This window comes from Bubalus bubalis, chromosome 2, assembly GCF_019923935.1.
Source record: "Bubalus bubalis isolate 160015118507 breed Murrah chromosome 2, NDDB_SH_1, whole genome shotgun sequence".
In the NCBI taxonomy this organism is placed as follows: Eukaryota; Metazoa; Chordata; class Mammalia; order Artiodactyla; family Bovidae; genus Bubalus; species Bubalus bubalis.
The window spans coordinates 41471867-41490128 of NC_059158.1; the positions used below are offsets into that span (position 1 = coordinate 41471867).

At 41.7% G+C, this 18262-nt stretch overlaps 1 protein-coding gene across 1 annotated transcript; it reads left to right on the forward strand.

The window, feature by feature from the left end:
- Nucleotides 1-481: 481 nt before the first annotated feature.
- Nucleotides 482-17313, forward strand: PXT1 (peroxisomal testis enriched protein 1). Its single transcript, XM_025270892.3, has 3 exons — nt 482-668; nt 11526-11656; nt 16569-17313. Exons 1-3 carry the CDS (start codon nt 497-499, stop codon nt 16671-16673), a joined length of 408 nt encoding a protein of 135 aa, XP_025126677.3. The 5' UTR covers nt 482-496; the 3' UTR covers nt 16674-17313.
- The last annotated feature ends 949 nt before the right edge of the window (nt 17314-18262 follow it).

An 18262-nucleotide genomic window follows, 5' to 3' on the forward strand; every position in this document is an offset into this window, starting at 1 on the left:
AAATGGACTGTGTGTATATGGAGTATTAAAGAGGGAATACAAGAGCCATTCTGGGGAGGAAATACACACACACACATCCCCACACACACACCCTGCAGTAGGTTGAAGAATATATTCCATCTCCAGTCTTCCCCACCTGTCTAGGTTTTTTAAATCTATTTTTCTTTTGGCTATACTATTAATAATTTGTCTCTCTTCTATGTGTACTAATTTAAGACTGTTCCCTGGATGGAATGTAACTATTATGATGAGAAACTGCTGGGAGATGAGGATACAGGGTGATGTATCAGATCTAAAGAGTAAACAACATAGATGTTTACTTCAGTTAAAAAAGAACTTACAGATCACCCTGTTCCATCTTCCACCCAAATGCAAAATCTTTTAATATATGGAATAAAGGCTGTTTGTGTTAAAATATCAGCATTCATTTATCATACCAAATATATACTGAGAAATCGGAGAAATCCTCTGAAAATATTTTTAACAGGAAAAAAACATGAAGAAGAAAAAACATGATGCCATTGTTTATGAACCTAAAGAACTTCAGAATCCCTCTCCCAATGTAACAAATTGTTGCAAATCACTGTGGGTGAAATACAGTTTTCAGAGTGCTTACATGACCGAACTTGTCAGCTCCCAGCCAGTTTCAGCCATGTCAAGGAAACCAGGTAAGACATTATTTGTATTAAGCTAAGTTAAATATTCTATTTAGCTTGTATTTTTCCTGGTACTGAAGATATAAAATTGGGCACTGGAGTATTTAAACATTAAGAAGTAGTGTAAATCTATTCATCGAAGTTCTTACATAGTAAAAATCTAAAACCGACTTTGCTTCATGGTATAAATCTCCTAGTTTCTATGAGTTCTGAATCACTGATGTGACAACTAATTAAGATGATCCCAAATTCACTAAAATAAATCAAATTCATCTTTTAATAAAAATATACCTTTAAACTTGATCTGAAAATGTCTGCATTGTTAAGGTAGGGAAAATTCAGTGTAGGTTCCTTCTTGATATTGTCAATATAGGAAAGAACATGAGGGAAAGATAAACTTGAAATTTTGTTTTTAAAAAATGTATGATTCCTAAATGTCCCAAAATGTTGGAAAATTAAAGTGCTGTGTTTGGAAAAGCATTAAAGAATGTTAGAGTTAAATGCATGCGGTTTTAGACTTTTAGATTAAAAACATGCTAGACACCTGAAAGGATTTAAATTAATCTCAAACTATTTTCCACTGTAAAAGAATTACGTGCCACTAAGAAAGCAGATATTTCAAGCATCCTAATGAGACTCTTGGAGAAGGCAATGGCACCCCACTCCAGTACTCTTGCCTGGAAAATCCCATGGACGGAGGAGCCTGGTAGGCTGTAGTCCATGGGGTCGCTAGGAGTCGGACACGACTGAGCGACTTCACTTTCACTGTTAACTTTCATGCATCGGAGGAGGAAATGGCTACCCACTCCAGTGTTCTTGCCTGGAGAATCCCAGGGACGGGAGAGCCTGGTGGGATGTCATCTCTGGGGTCGCACAGAGTCAGACATGACTGAAGCAACTTAGCAGCAGCAATGAGACTCTGGCCGCCACATCAAATATGGTATCTATTTTCTAAAAAGAACTCAGTTGACCAAAATTTTGAATTTTCATCTGGACAGGTGTCAACAATGGTATCTCCAAACCTGAGACTGTGTCACCTATTATTACCTTATAGAACGTACATTTCGTTTTTCTAAGTTGAGATGTAACTCGTACCATAAAGTTCACACGTCTAAAGCACACAATTCAGAAGCTTTTAGTATATTTACAAAGCTGTGCACTATTCTAGAACTTGTATTTTACTGCAAACCTTTTCCAGTGTTTTCACACTATGGGGTCGCAAAGAGTCGGACACGACTGAGCGACTGAACTGAACTGATATTACTTAATCCTCACCGATCCTTATGAAACTGAGGTGCACTGTGGGCGGTTGCCACATTTACCCCAAAAGCTTTCCTAATTAGTTTCACCTCAAAAAAAGCAGAAGGGTGAAGAATTACTAATGCTACTAAGAGTGACAGCCAACAGCCTAATCTGCATATTTTTTTTGCATAGAGTTCTCATTTTACTGCGTATGTAAAATCTGTGTCTGGCATTTTTGTCTGGTGCGCCAACAGTGCATGCCACGGCCGCCGGTTACCGCTCAGTCAGAGGCGGTGTCGGCCAGAAGCCGCGCCCCACCCCCACTCCCCTTTCCTTCCCTCACAGGCTCAGCAAGAAGCATCGTGTTTCTCCCCTTTTATCGCTGAAGGAATGGGGATGCGCAGACTGAAGGGGGCAGTGTGAGGGCCACTGAGTTATTTATGACGTCGAGAACGCTAAAGCCAGGGTCACTGGAGGGGCCCGGTGGTGTACCCCGGATACCTGTTCTCCCTCCCTCGCAATCGGATTTGAAGCAGGTAGCGAACAAGTTCGCCTGGAAAATCCCATGGACGGAGGAGCCTGGTAGGCTCCGCAGTCCATGGGGTTGCTAAGAGTCGGACACGCCTGAGCGACTTCACTTTCACTTTTCACTTTGATGCATTGGAGAAGGAAATGGCAACCCACTCCAGTGTTCTTGCCTGGAGGATCCCAGGGACCGGGGAGCCTGGTGGGCTGCCGTCTCTGGGGTCGCACAGACTCGGACACGACTGACGTGACTTAGTAGTAGTAGCGAACAACGAGCGCCACCCCTGCGCGGGAGACCGCCTCCGGGCACAGCGCGCCGTGTGCACTTCCCATTGGTCACAGCCGCTCACGTGACCTCTACTGCCAGCCCCGCCCCAAGGGTTTTTCCGGCCGCCGAAGGGGTCTGGGCAGCGTGTCTGAGGAGAACCCTGAACGCGCGGTCATCCAGGTGTGTTTGGTCGCGTGGAGGACCCTGGAAAGCCCTCCTGCTGGGAACCTGATTGGATGGATGGACGGATGACAGAGATAGATTAGATAGGTTAGATAAATTAGATACAGCGAACTGTTAATGAAGAAGCTGATTGAGAAGATCCCTTTCTCCTCTTAGTGCTTTTGTTCCATGGTGCAACACAGACTGAAAATGAAAATCACAAGCCATTGTTGGCTGGAAAATGACTGGTTGAAGCCCAAACTTATCTGTGTTACTTTGGGGGTATTCTCTTGATGAAAGTGAAAGAGGAGAGTGAAAAAGCTGGCTTAAAACTCAACATTCAGAAAACTAAGATCATTGCATCTGGTCCCATTACTTCCTGGCAAATAGATGGGGAAACAGTGAGAAACTTTATTTTGGGGGGCTCCAAAATCACTGCAGATGGTGACTGCAGCCATGAAAGTAAAAGACGCTTGCTCCTTGGAAGAAAAGCTATGACCAACCTAGACAGCATATCAAAAAGCAGAGATGTTATTTTTCTGACAAAGGTCTGTCTAGTCAAAGCTACGGTATGGATGTGAGAGTTGGACTATAAAGAAAGCTGAGCACTGAAGATTTGATGCTTTTGAACTGTGGTGTTGGAGAAAACTCTTTGAGAGTCCCTTGGATTGCAAGGAGATCAAACCAGTCAATCCTAAAGGAAATCAGTCCTGAATAGTCATTGGAAGGACTGATGCTGCAACTCCAATACTTTGGCCACCTGATGCGAAGAACTGATTCCTTGGAAAAGACCCTGATGCTGGGAAAGATTGAAGGCAGGAGGAGAAGGGGACGAGAGAGGATGCGATGGTTGGATGGCATCATCGACTCGATGGACATGAGTTTGGGCAAGCTCCAGGAGTTGGTGATGGACAGGGAAGCCTGGCCATGCTGCAGTCCATAGGGTCGCAAAGAGCTAGACACGACTGAGCAACTGAACTGAACACTAGCCATATGAACATATCTGTTTGGTGCTGGGGTGGGGAGGAACCCATAGTATTTGTATGGAGAATGTGTGTGTGTGTGCACGCACATACACCTGTGCTCAGTCGTGTCCAACTCTTTGCGACCCCGACTATAACCCACCATGCTCCTCTGTCCATGGGGTTTTTCCAGGCAATAATACTGGAATAGGTAGGTTGCCATTTCCTCCTCTAGGGGATCTTCCCAGCCCAGGGATTGAACCTGCATCTCTTGGGTCTCCTGCATTGTCAGGATTCTTTATCACTAGCACCACCTGGGAAGCCCATGTAGAACTAAAAGACACTTAGAAAAGTTGAGGAGGTGGGTAGGATTTGGAGAAGTCCAGAGCAACCGTCCTGATACGTCGTTTAAGATAAATTAGACACTCTTGGGAAAACAAAAATGATTAAAAGGGGAAAGAGGCCCTGTCCACCTCTAAAAATGTAAAAAGTATTGCTAGGAAAAGTGTGTGTGCTCAGTCATGTCCGACTGTTTGTGACCTGTGGACTACAGCTGGCCGGGCTCCCCTGTCCATGGGATTTTCCAGGCAAGAATACTGGAGTGGGTTGCCATTTCCTTCTTTATTGATAGGAAAGGGCAGAGATATATATACACACACACAGAAAAATTTCCTGGCATCTGGACTCTGTACTTCTGTACAGGACTCTGCACTTCCCAATGCAAGAAGCCGGGGTTCAGTCCCTTGTCAGAGAACTGAGATCTCACAAGGTGTGGGGTGTGGCTGAAAAAGAATATGTCAGCAATGAAAGAGACCCAGGTTCAACCTCTGGGTCAGAGAAGGGAATGGCAACCCACTTCAGTATTCTTGCCTGGAGAATACCATGGACAGAAGAACCTGGTGATCTAAAGTCCATGGGGTCACAAAGAGTCGGACACAACTGAGCAACTAACACAGAGACACTCATAGATACATAGGTAGTGTAAATGGGATATATTAATTGTAGAAGTCGGAAGAGGGTCCAGTTTTCAGCTTCTTTCTGCTTCTGAGAGTGCTTGTATTGCAGAAAGGGGGGCCCTCCAGGGTCCCCTTCCTGTAACACTTGGGTGTTCATTTTATATATATATATATATATATATATATATATATATATATATATATATATTTTACTCTCTAGATTTTACTCTCTAGTTGTGGTGCATGGGTTTCCAGTCGCAGTGCCTGCTTCTTGTTGCCAAGCATGGGCTCTAGGGCACAAGGGCTCAGTAGTTGTGGTGCATGGGCTTAGTTGCTCCATGGCATGTTGGATCTTAGTTCCCAGACCAGGGACCAACCCTCGACCCCTGCACTGGCAGACAGATTCTTAACCACTGGACCACCAGGAAAGTCCCTTGGACGCTGATTTTTGCTTCTTTTTTTTTTTTTTTTGTGCTCCTAAGGCTCACCATCTGTCTCTTTCCTCCTCTAGATGGACACATTGACTTTATTCATTAAAAAAAAATACTAGGGCCAACTATATTTTAGGCACTGCATTACATACTCGGCTGACAATGGTGAACAAAAACAGCAACAGCCCCTTCCTTCCTGGCACTGGTGGTCAGGTAAAGAAGGCAGACAGCAGTCAATCACATATACCAATGTTAAATGTAATGTGATAGGGTGCTAAGAGGTCCAGATGCTATAATGGGGCTTTGACCTAGGAGGGAGGTTAGAGAAGGCTTCCCTGGAGATGTAACCCTGGACTGAGGCCTGAGCGGGTTAAGGAGGGTGCAAGTTGCAGGCAGAGGGAATGGCTTGGGCAAGGGAGAGCTAGTAGCCTCTCCCCTTCTGATGACTGCTCATCTCATCCATTTCCACTAAACATACACTGATCTTGCCTCTAAGTTCTCAGAAAATACTTTTTTCTTTTAATTCTAAGTTCTTAGGGAGTAACGGTAACCCATAATTACTGACATAGACAATGTGTATCCAGTAGGTAAGTACGCTGATACACACATCTAATATGCAGTATCATCTCTGTTATTTTGGGCTTCCCAGATGGCGCTAGTGGTAAAGAACACACCTGCCAATGCAGGAAACTCAAGAGACGTGGGTTTGATCCCTGGGTCAGGAAGATCCCTGGAGGAGGAAATGGCAACCCACTCCAGTATCCACACCTGGAAGATCCCATGGACAGAGGAGCCTAGCAGGTTACAGTCCATGGGGTCAAAAAGAGTTGGACATGACTGAGCACACACGCATTTGCCATGCTGCAAGTGTTTCGCCAGTAATTATTCAGACATGCATGAAATACAAATAGTTGTTATGCTGAGTTCCAGAATACAAAACACACTTCTTGCTTTGAGCACAATCTTCTGTCGTGTCCTATCTCTAGGTCCTTCCTTCTCTGCCCCTTTGTCTACCCAGCTGAAATACCCAAGGCTTATTAGCATTCTTACAGCTCCATTTCTCCCAGTGTCCATTACTGGAACTTACCCAACCTGTATTCCGTCTTCATACTGCAGATACTAGATTTTGTACTTCCCAGGGGACAGTCAGTTAAAATGATAGTTGCAAATCATCATGCTTTTGACTGGCACAGGTAGGGCTGGCCCTAAACCCATTTTGAAGTTGATGATACTCATTTGGAAGGTCTCCCCACTCAGTTGCCCTTTCTCCTCTCCACTTGTTATGTTACAAAGGTAAGGTTATGCAAATACTCTTCACATTCTCTTAAGGCTCTGGGATTCAGGAGTGGTCACTACCACCAATCAAATTCATAGGTACTGAAGTGATTTTCCCTGAGAATAAACATCTCCAAGTAATGAAATAGTGGATTAAAGCTGTGATTGCTCAAATCAGGCTGAGTGCCAACAAAGACAGTTGATCAGTTGGTCTAAGAAAGAAATGGAAATTTTCTTTTGAGCCAAATTGAAGATTATAACCCCAGAATAGCCTCTCAGAAAACTCTGAGAAATGTTCTGTCCATTAAAGGTCAAAGCACAGTTACATATGTTTTTGAGACAGTATGCTGTACATTAAATGATGGATTATTGACAGTTTACATAATCCAGATCTACAAGTAGTGGGTCATGGAAGTGAAAGTTGCTCAGTCGAGTCCGACTCTTTGTGACCCTATTCCTTCTCCAGCAGATCTTCCCGACCCAGGAATCGAACTGGGGTCTCCTGCATTGCAGGCGGATTATTTACCAACTGAGCTATCAGGAAAGCTTAAAGCTTTAAAGGAAAGCTTTAAACTTAAGCCACATCTTAATTGGCTTCTCATTTGCACCATAAACTTTCTGTATTACCTTTGTTTTCTGGACTTTCTCACTGCCTCTCCTCCGCTGCTCACGTGATTTGTAGTTATGATATCATCAAGTTTCCCAAATTTTCAGTCATGCTATGTTTTTGATCAAATCTCCCTTTCCTTGGAGACCTCGCTTCTAGAGCTGTTCTTTTGTTCCAATCTCATCACTATCTGGGCCTGTCATCCTGGGACTCCCCTTCCCAGCGTTGGATCCACCTTTTGCTGATTTTGTTTTTTTTCCCCTTGATTTAGTCATACTCAGTTTCACTGCAAAACCTCCTCAAGAGGCTTCCTAAGAAATTGTTTATGGGAGAACAACTTCCTGAGTCCTTGCATGTCAGCAAATGTCTTTATTCACCTCTCACAAATTATCAAGAATTAGGTAGGCAGAAACTTCTAGGTTGAAAAGAATTTTTTATAAAATCCTTGAGGGTGGGAATTCCCTGGTGGTTGTGGTTAGGACTCGATGCTTTCACTGCCAAGGGCCAGGGTTCAACCTCTCTGGTCGGGGAACTAAGATCTTGCAAAGCAAGTGGCATGACCAAAAAAAAAAAAAATTCTTGAGGGTATTAATTGTTCTATTATATTCTAGAATTCATTACTGATGGAAAGTCAGTCATCAAACTAACCCTTGTTTCTCTTTGGAGATCTTTAGCATCTTTAGCCAAAATGACATCTTTTGAAATGTCAGTATGGTCCTGAGGTGAGGATTTTATTTCCCCTTTTGTTGTCCTGAGAATTTGGTGGGGCTTTTTTCTTGGTGAGATGTTCTAATCTGAAGTTTGTGCTGGGAAGCTGTCTTATGCTGTTTAACAATTTTCCTCCTCTGTTTCTTTCTGTGACTCTTACTAATCCGGTGCTGGTCTTTCCAGATTGGTTCTGTATATCACCTATCTTATCTCACCTATTTAAAAATTCTGATTTTTTTATGAGTGATTTTCTTTTCTCAGACGGTCAATTGTATTTTTAATTTTAGCAATCATATTTTTAAAAACGGAAAGATTTTGTTGTAGGTTTAATCTTTTTTCAGAGCATTTTCTTTTGTTTCCTAAATGTAATATTTTCTTTCTTTTTTTTAATAAAGATTTTTTTTGATGTGGACCATTTGTTTTTAAAGTCTTTATTGAATTTGTTACAATATTGCTTCTGTTTTTATGTTTTGTTTTTTTGGCCACAGGCCTGTGGGATCCTAGCTCCCTGACCAGGGATCAAACCCACAACCCCTGGGGAAGGTGAATCCTAATCACTGGATCGCCAGGGAAGTCGCTAAATGTAATATTTTCTTAAATCACTCTAAAGATTATACATTAGAACTTGCAAACATTCTCTTCTGTTTCCTGAATTACATCTGTTTTCTTCAGGATCACTATTTTGTTTGTTTATCTGGTATTTCTCTTTCATTCTATTGTTCTTCTCAGTTGCCTTGTGATCTTCTGTTATTAAAAAAAAACAAAAAAAAAACTAACCAGTTAACTCATGTGGGTTTTTTCTGCTGTTATGTGAGGACTGTTTTCCCAGTTGGTGGCAGTAGCTAACACTTATATAGTATTTGGGCTTCTCTGATAGCTCAGTTGGTAAAGAATCAGCCTGCAATGCAGGAGACCCCTGTTCTATTCCTTGGTTGGGAAGATCCGCTGGAGAACGGACAAGCTACCCACTCCAGTATTCTTGGGCTTCCCTGGTGGCTCAGCTGGTAAAGAATCCGCCTGTAATGCGGGAGACCTGGGTTCAATCTCTGGGTTGGGAAGATTCCCCCCTGGAGAGGGGCAAGGCTACCCACTTCAGTTTTCTGGCCTGGAGAATTCCATGGACAGAGGAGCCTGGTGGGCTACAGTTCATGGGGTCTGTGTCGGACATGACTGAGCGACTTTCACTCACTCATATAGCATTTATCCATGTTCCAGGTATGGTCCTGCACAGGTTAAATGTATTAACTCACTTAATCATTTCAACAACCCCTCTACAAGGTAGTTACTATGGTATCTTATTAAGTTTGTGCTGTGTGCTCAGTCGTATCTGACTCTGTGACCCCATGGACCATATCCCACCAGGCTCCTCTGTCCATGGAATTCTCCAGGCAGGAATGCTGGAGTGGGTTGCCATTTACTTCTCCACTCATTAAGTTTAATATTCCATCAATTGTAAAATGTACTATAATTTTGTTTCCTACTAAGAAGATAAACAATGCTGTTGGAATATGACATGCCATAGACTATAAAACATATTCTCTTTTGGAGGCATTATAAAATCTTCGAATTGATAAAATAATATATTACCATTCCCATTTTACAATTGAAAAAATGAAGGCATAGAGAGATTAAATAACTTTCCCAGGTTACACAGTTTTATCTATAGATTTTACATTTGAACCCAAATGATTTGGCTTCAGAATCTTAGCACGATGCCTCACTGCTTCCCAGGGCTCCTCACTGAATGGAAACTCAAATAGGGGGTCTGAACTGGGGCAGTTTTAGGGTGGTGAGTTAGGGGAGCTGACGTTCTGGCCCCAGATCCCTCAAATGTCAGAACAAAGAGACCTTTGACCTGAGGCACCAAGATTCATAAAGAAGTTTTAGCTCTCTCCACAAGATTTGTTCTCGTGTTAGGGAAGAGTGGTCTGGATTTTTCACCTGAAATCTGAAGGGTCCAGTGGGCTGGGGTTGCCAAGGGTACCAAGTGGGACAGTAGATCCTCCTCAGAATTCTAGTCAACAGCATGTTCCCCTTTCCCAGCTTCCGGGTCCTGGTGAGTGAAGGGGCTTCCTATCATGGGTTCCTGGCACTTTCTCTTTCTGGCTCACTTGTCTATATCTTGTCTTCTCTTCTTTCTGCCTTCTAGAAACATGTATAGATCTCTCATCTGCTGTTGACTCTGCTTCCCATTCTTTTCACTGTTGCAGTTTTACTCTTTTTATACTTTCATTTTGGTGGGGTCTTGGGAGGGACTAGGAGAAACGGAAAGGTCAATGCTTGTGCTCAGTCTTAAACCAGAAGGCCCTAGCTCTCTCTTTTTTATTGAATAAAATCAAGATTATAAAAAGATGACCACCATCTGAGACAATAAAATATTCACATTATAGCTGGCAGTGGAAAAGCACTTACAAAACCTTAAAGTCCTGTTTGCTTAAAAGTTTTCCTAAGTGCAACGGAAAGAACATTTTGTATGTTGATACAACATTTTTTTAAAGTCCCAATACATTCAGGCTTGTTATTTGCTTTATGAAGGAGTTATTCTTTTGAAAAGATTAACAATGAGATTTTTCCAAATTCCCCACTAGGTCATTTACATGACAGTTTTATTTTCAGAATTCTATGTGGATATGTATATATCCACACAATTTTCAGCATAAAGTGAGATAATTTTTCCTTTTGGATATTAAACATTCAGTATTGGAATATAATAGAGCACTTGAAATGTGGCCAGTGCAATTGAGGAACTGAATTTTAAGTTTTATTTAATTTTAATTAAGTTTAAAAAACTGATACTTGCTTTAGTTGTTGGAAAAGTTTTAGGTATGTGTGGAACAACTTGGATATATGAATTTACTTTTTAATTGTAAAATTCATGAAATCTAAATACAAATCAACACTTCATGAAATAAAATACAAGGTTTTCCAATGAAATTAGTTAATATCTGGATTGAGATGTGTTGTAAGTATAAAATAAACACTGGAGTTTGAAAGCTTAAATAAAAAAGTGCAAAACATACCACTAATAATTTTATATTGATTATATGTTATGATACTTTGGATGTGAGAGTTGGACTATAAAGAAAGCTGAGCGCTGAAGAATTGATGCTTTTGAACTGTGGTGTTGGAGAAGACTCTTGAGAGTCCCTTGGACCCAACCAGTCCATTCTAAAGGAGACCAGTCCTGGGTGTTCATTGGAAGGACTGATGTTGAAGCTGCAACTCCAATACTTTGGCTGACATGAGTCAGCGAAGAGCTGACTCATCTGAAGAGACCCTGATGCTGGGAAAGATTGAGGGCAGGAGGAGAAGGGGACGACAGAGGATGAGATGGTTGGATGGCATCACCGACTCAATGGACATGGGTTTGGGTGGACTCCGGGAGTTGGTGATGGACGGGGAGGCCTGGCGTGCTGCAGTTCATGGGATTGCAAAGAGTTGGACACGACTGAGCAACTGACTTGAAATGAACTTTGGATATACTGTCTTAAGTAAAATACATTACTAAAATTATTTTTTACTTGATTTTACCACTAGAAAAATTTAAATTTATATATAGCTTGAATTATATTTCTACTGGACAGAGCTATTTATTCCAGTGCAAGGCTTTGCTTTCAATAATCACTATGATGATGGGATTTCATTCCTCTTGTTGTCTAAGACAGTTTTAAGTGACTAGTGGTGAGTGATAGTTAATGCAGTTATCTCTTTGAACTCTTTTCTATCAATGTAGATCACAATCCACCTTCTCAGCCCAAGGAGGATAGTATTGGCCAGAACCATCACCAGGAGGAAATTATTCACAAGTTGGCCGTGCGGCTGAGAAACATTGGGGACAGCATTGAGCAGAGAATGGTGCAAGAGGTGAGACTTAAATTTCCCCAGCAAGGGCCTAGCTGGAAAGAGCAAACAGAACAATGGCTGCCAAGTAGCTGGAATGCCCAGGAATTAGCAGAACACATGGATTAATAATGTCCAGATTACCAAGCATTAGGTCTGAAAATTGAGAACCTGAGCCAATGCCAGTATTTGATCTCACATTTGCCTCGCAAAAAACTGGTCCACAGACCAGCGGCATCAGCATTATTTGGCAGCTGACCAGATGTGCAAAATCTTGAACCCCAGCCCACAGCTCTGGCATCAGAATTTACCATTTTGCACACACCCTCGGGGATCTGAGTTATAAATGTGAGAAACTTTGCTTCACACTCTCAAACTAGGATGCATGTGAGAATCACCTGTGGAGTTTTAAGAACTACAGATGCTGGGCCCCACCTTGAGAGATGAGTCCAAGTGAATGTAATGCTCCATCATGGAGGAGAACCTTTGACTTAGATTGTGGTTATCCTCCTTGAACCAACCCAGGTTCTGCTCTAAGCCCAGCTCTCCCTGATTTCTTTGTTTCTCCTGATTATTATAAGAAGTTGAGGTCCAGGGGCTGGCCTCTGTCTTAGGAGTGGTGGTAAAAGGTTTTTGGGTTTTACCCTAAGTGTTTATAAGAGAAGCTTCTGCAGAGGGAGAGTAGAAGAGTGCCATGTTCTGATTTATATTTAGAATGAAGCCAGTCGACTGTTCTGAACATTGAGTGAGATAATTAGATGGAAAATGATCAGTACATGTTATCAAAGGCAACAACTTAATTTGTTTTGGGCCTTATTTGGGTTGAACACTTCTTGGCCGCGTATCATTTATTACAGAGCACTCTTCCTCCGATGCTTCAGTCTCCTCTGCAGTTTTCACTGATGACTGTGCTTTATGAATTACAGGCAAGTCCTTAGTTCAGCTCTTCTGCTTCTGTATCAGCCAGCACTCTGAATACTCCTGCTTCCTTCTAATTTTTTCTCTGGAGCGAGCAGAGTAGGAAAAATCACAGCCACCTATTTTTTACATTTATCTCAACCCAATCAGGGAGTCACTTCTCTATGTCACCTCCGCTTCCATTTTCCTTTTCTTCCTTTCCCTTAACTTTTTTTTTTTTTTGGTAATGATTTTTTCCCCTTACCTTTTAAGCTGTAGTTTACTTATGTCTTAAATTTACCTCTGCAGCTTAATAAATTAACTTTTCTTTAAAAAAAAAAACTTTATTGAGAAACTTCACGTCATATAATTAATCCATTTAAGCAGTATAATAAGTGGCTTTATGTTTATTCACAGAGTTGTACAGCCGTCATCATAATCAATTTTAGAACAGTTTCATCACCCCAGTAAGGCACTCCAAACCCAATAGTAGTCCCTTCTTCTCTCCTCCTGTTTTCCTTCCAGCCCCACCAATCTACGTTCTGTTTCTCTGTATTTGCCTATTCTGAAATTTCATATAAGGGGACTAATATAGTATGTGGTCTTTATGTCTGACTTCTTTCACGTCAGTTCAGTTCAGTTGCTCAGTCATGTCCGACTCAGCGACCCCATGGACTGCAGCAGGCCAGGCCACAACTCCCGGAGCTTGCTCAAACTCACGTCCATTGAGGCAGTGATGCCATCCAACCATCTCATCCTCTGTCGTCCCTTTCTCACTTAACACAATGTTTTTTTCAAGGTTCATCCCTGTTGTAGCATGAATCAATGCTTCATTTTATTGATGAATAATATTCCATTGTATGTATATATATCACTTTGTTTATTCATCAGCTGATGAACATTGGGGTTGTTTCCACTTTTTGACTATTATAAATAATGATGCTATGGACATCTGTGTGGTTTTTGTGTGGATGAGTGTTTTCAGTTTTTCTGAGAACATACGTAGGAGTGGAATTGCTGAGTCATATGACAACTTTAACTTTTTGAGAAACTTCCAGACTGTTTTCCAAAGTGGCTGTACTATTTTACATTGTGGCCCACCAGCAAGGTATGAGGGATCCTGTTTTTCCACATTCTTGTCAAAAATCAGTTAACTACCTCTTTGATTATAGCCAGCCCAGCGGGTGTGAAGTAGAATCATATTGTGGGTTTGATTTGCACTTCCCTGATAGTTAATGTTGTGCATCTTTTCAGGTGCTTATTGGTTATTTGTATAAATCTCTGGAGAAATGTCTATTCAGATTCTTCATTTTAAAATTGGGTTGTCTTTTAATTACTGAGTTGCAGGAGCTCTTTATATGGGCCTGCCAAGTGGCACTAATGGTAAAGAGGTTGCCAATGCAGGAGACGTCAGAGACGTGGGTTTGATCCCTGGGTCAGGAAGATGCCCTGGAGGAGGTCATGGCAACCCACTCCAGTGCTCTTGCTGAGAATCCCATGGACAGAGGGGCCTGGAGGCCTATGGCCCATAGGGTCACAGAGGCGCACGTGACTGAAGCGACTTAGCACAGCACAGCAGCACAGTTCTCTATATATGCTGAATAGAAGTCCCTTATCAGATATGTTATTTGCAAATGTTTTCTCCCATTCTGAAGGTTGTCTTTCATCTTGACAGTGTTCTTTGAAGTGCAAAAGTTTTAAATTTGATGAATTTCAGCTTACTTATTTTTCTTTTGTTGCTAGTGCTTCTGGGTCATATCTAAGAAATCATCATGAAGATTTATGCCTATGTTTTCTTTCAAAAGCTTTAGACTTTTAGCTCTTAAATTTAGGTCTTTGACTCATTTGGAGCTAATTTTTATATATGGTATGAGTTATAAGTTCATCTTCATTCTTTTGCATATGGGTATTAAGTTGTCATAGCACATCTGTTGAACAGAGTACTCTTCCTACTGAATTGCCTTGGCACCCTTGTCGAAAATCAACTGACTATAAATTGGGGGTTTATTTCTGGACTCTCAATTCTATTCCATTGATCTATGTCTATACTTATTCCTGCCCTAGCTTTTCTTGCAATGTTTTACAAAGCTGGCTTTGACCTACACTTTTAAAGTAATCTTTCTTGTATCACAAAATTGTCATTTAGAGCACTTCAAATAGACCACAGAATATTTTTTAAATAATTTAAAAAATTCCTCCTTAGTTTGACTCTAAAATGCTAAAAGGCTTTACTCTGCTGCTTCCAGGCTTAACTCAAGTAACTTCAACAAAATTTTGAATCTGGCATGGTATATTTCTTTCATATGCAATCATTTATTCACATTTTGTACTTTGTTTAATCAAGTGGTCTCACTGATTCTCCAGATGCCTTCCTGCTTTTGATGTATTTAAAGAAAGTTTGATTCTTGCTCTTGGAACTCCCTGGCAAGGAGCTCACCAAGGTGCATTTTTATCTGCTGAATTGATTGTCCTCAAGCTATCACATAGCTTGACTTCTTATTCTTTTCACTTAAGCAAGTGTTTGGTGTTTTCAAATAGGCCTTGATTCTCAACCTATTTTGCCATCTAGTTTTGAGGGGTTTTGGTTCAAGGACCTGTTTTTTTTAATCTGGGGCATGTAATTTTCCTAGCTATAAAGTATGTTTTAAAACAGTCTTTCTATGCTTTTAGGATCTTAAATGTGCCTTTGAAATTTTTCTCCATAGATTCTATCCTGGGTCCTAGAAGCTGCCCCCTCCCTGTCCCTACAGGCCGAGGAGTGGCAATGCCTCTGCTGTTACGCCACCCTTATGCCTCCTCCCTCTACTTTTGTAAAGTGTCTTCATCCGACCCTGTATTATCCTAATTTGAGTGTGTTATCTGTTTTCTCTGGGACCCTAACAGTAATGTATAAGAAGTTTCTTAAGTTTGTTAGAAGGACAGGTGGGAAATGAACATTTACTAAACATTTTCTTTCAGGTACTCTGAGATACTCTTATTTGTCTCATTTAATTTTCCAAATAACTATGAATTAGTGGAGTCGGTATTTCAGGAGAAGCATTTGAGGTTCAGCAAGATTAGATAACCTATCCAAGGTTACTCAGCAACTAAGTGGCAAAACTGGAATTTAAATATATGCGCATCTGACTCAGTGCTCTATACATTTTCTTGTCTGCTTTGCTGGAAAGAAATTCAATTTTTCTTTTTTTAATTAAAAGTTTTTAAATTTTTTGGCCATGCCACGTGGCATGTTGGATCTTAGTTCCCTGAGTAGGGATTGAACCTGCGCCCCCTGCAGTGGAAGCACAGAGTCTTAATCACTGAACCATTGGACCACTGTCAAAGTCGCTCAGATTTTTAAATTGATATCAGTTATAAAAGGGAAAAACAAGTTCTTTCACAGTTTCCAGTTACAGTGGTATTTACTTATGGGCTTCCCCAGTGGCTCAGCGGTAAAGAATCTTCCTGCAATGTAGGAAATGCAGGAGATGCAGGTTTGATCCCTAGGTCAGGAAGATCCCCTGGAGGAGGGGATATTGCAACCCACTCCAGTATTCTTGTCAGGAAAATCCCATGGACAGAGGAGCCAGTGGGCTACAGTCCATGGGGCTGCGCGAGTCAGACACAACTGAAGCGACTGAGCACGCACCAGAAACCTGCTGAGGTCTTTGCTTCCAACCATGCTCACACTCACCCCCTCTTCACCATCTAAAGTCCATTCTTCAACCCCAAAGCAGACTCCCTTGGTTCTTTGGGAGGACTTAGAAAGTGCTCTGGGAAGCCAGAGGAAGAGGTTAATCAACCTGGAAAAGAGTGCCCAATTTGGTGATGGTGAAGATGGGAAAAGATGTCCAGAGGAAAACTTCCCCAGGTTGTGTGGATTGTACGGACATCACTAATAGACCAAGATATTCTTCCACTCAGACACTTCACGGAGCAGCCCGAGAAGCGAGTTTGTGGCACTGACTGAATTAATATTAATACTGAATTTCTAACTTTGGATTATTTTATCGCCTTTTTAAAAAACTCACCCTCCCATTCTTGCTCTCTTTTTAAACAGAACTTTCAGCAAGAAGGCAGAGCTATCCTGGCTCACTACGTCTTCGTTTTCTTTGGAGGAGTTCACACGCTGCTGCGCTTTCTCTGGAACAACCATTTGATGTAGAAGGAACGTAAGCGGCAGGCTCTGCTTTCCTTCGACCCTCTGAGAAAACATGAATCCCACCGGGGCAGATGCAAAGAAGACCCTTCTGCTCCTCCTCTCCTTGTCACCCATCGCGGTTGCTTTTGTCTGGTTTGTTGAAGAACTGCGGACCCACTGGCCATTTGTCTGTTTATTGGTCAGCCAGCGATGAGACGTCTGTGACGGTCTCATGGTAGAGCCCAAGGAACTTAGGAGCCCAGGAGGCCTCACTGCTTAGGAAACACCAGCACTGTGGATAGCCCCAGTGCTCCTTATAAGGAAGCCTTGGAAGGGAATCTCCCATGAGTGTGCCACTGAACCTCATTCCCAAACCAGAGGTCACAGAAATGGGTGCTTCCTCCTGGCCCCCTCCCTGGGTAACAGGCCCTCCAGTGACCTGTTGGCCTCACTCTTGTTGCCTGTGTCCAGATCTGCAGCGACCCCTGCTTCTTTTTACCGTTCTGTCTACCTCATATTCCCTCCCTCCGCCCTCTGAGAAGCACAACGAGTGTTAAGAAAGTTTGTTGTTATAAACTGTAAGTTCTGAGTTCTTTGTAGGAAAAGTGTTATTTTAGAAAGTTAATAATTAAAAATGAAATAAATATGGTTATTTTATTGAGCATGAAACACCTGTGCATATTTCTTTTGTGAAAGAGGGATTCCCCTTGTTCCTGCTCATACAAGTTCATAATTTTGTAGTTTGATCATACATAGTGTCATCTTTGTCCTTCCAAAGGGAAATGTTCCCATCTTTTTAAGTCTGTTTCAGGCAATGCCTATCATCACCTATGTTTTGGCTTCCATAAAATATCTTCTTTATTTTTTAACTCTTTCAAGTATGTATTTATTCACTTATATGTTTAAAAAATCAAAATCATATAAGAACATTTACAATGAAAACACTTGCTCTTATTTGCTTTCCTAAATTCTAGTTATAAGTTTGTTACATACCCTTCCAGAGTTTCTTTGTACAAATACCTGCCTGGAAGAAAAGCTATAACAAACCTAGGTCCGTACAGTCAAAGCTATGGTTTTTTCCAGTAGTCATGTACAGATGTGAGAGTTGGACCATAAAGTAGGCTGAGCACTGAAGAACTGATGCTTTTCGAACTGTGGTGTTGGAAAAGACTCTTTAGAGTCCCTTGGACAGCAAGGAGATCAAACCAGTCAATCCTAAAGGAAATCAACCCTGAATATTCATTGGAAAGTCTGATGCTGAAGCTCTAATACTTTGGCCACCTGATGAGAAGAGATGACTCATTGGAAAAGACCCTGATTTGGGAAAAATTGAGGGCATGAGAAGGGGATGACAGAGGATGAGGTGGTTGGATGGCATCATTGACTCAATGGACATGAATTTGAGCAAACTCGGGGAGATAGTGGACAGGAAAGCCTGGTGTGCTGCAGTCCATGGGGTCTCAAAGAGTTGGACATGACTGAGCGACTGAACAACAACAATATATATTCACACACAAAAGGTAGCATGTAATTCTCTGGTGGCTTAGATGGTAAAGAGTCTGCCTGCACTATGGGAGACTTGGGTTTCATCCTTGAGTCAAGAAGATTCCCTG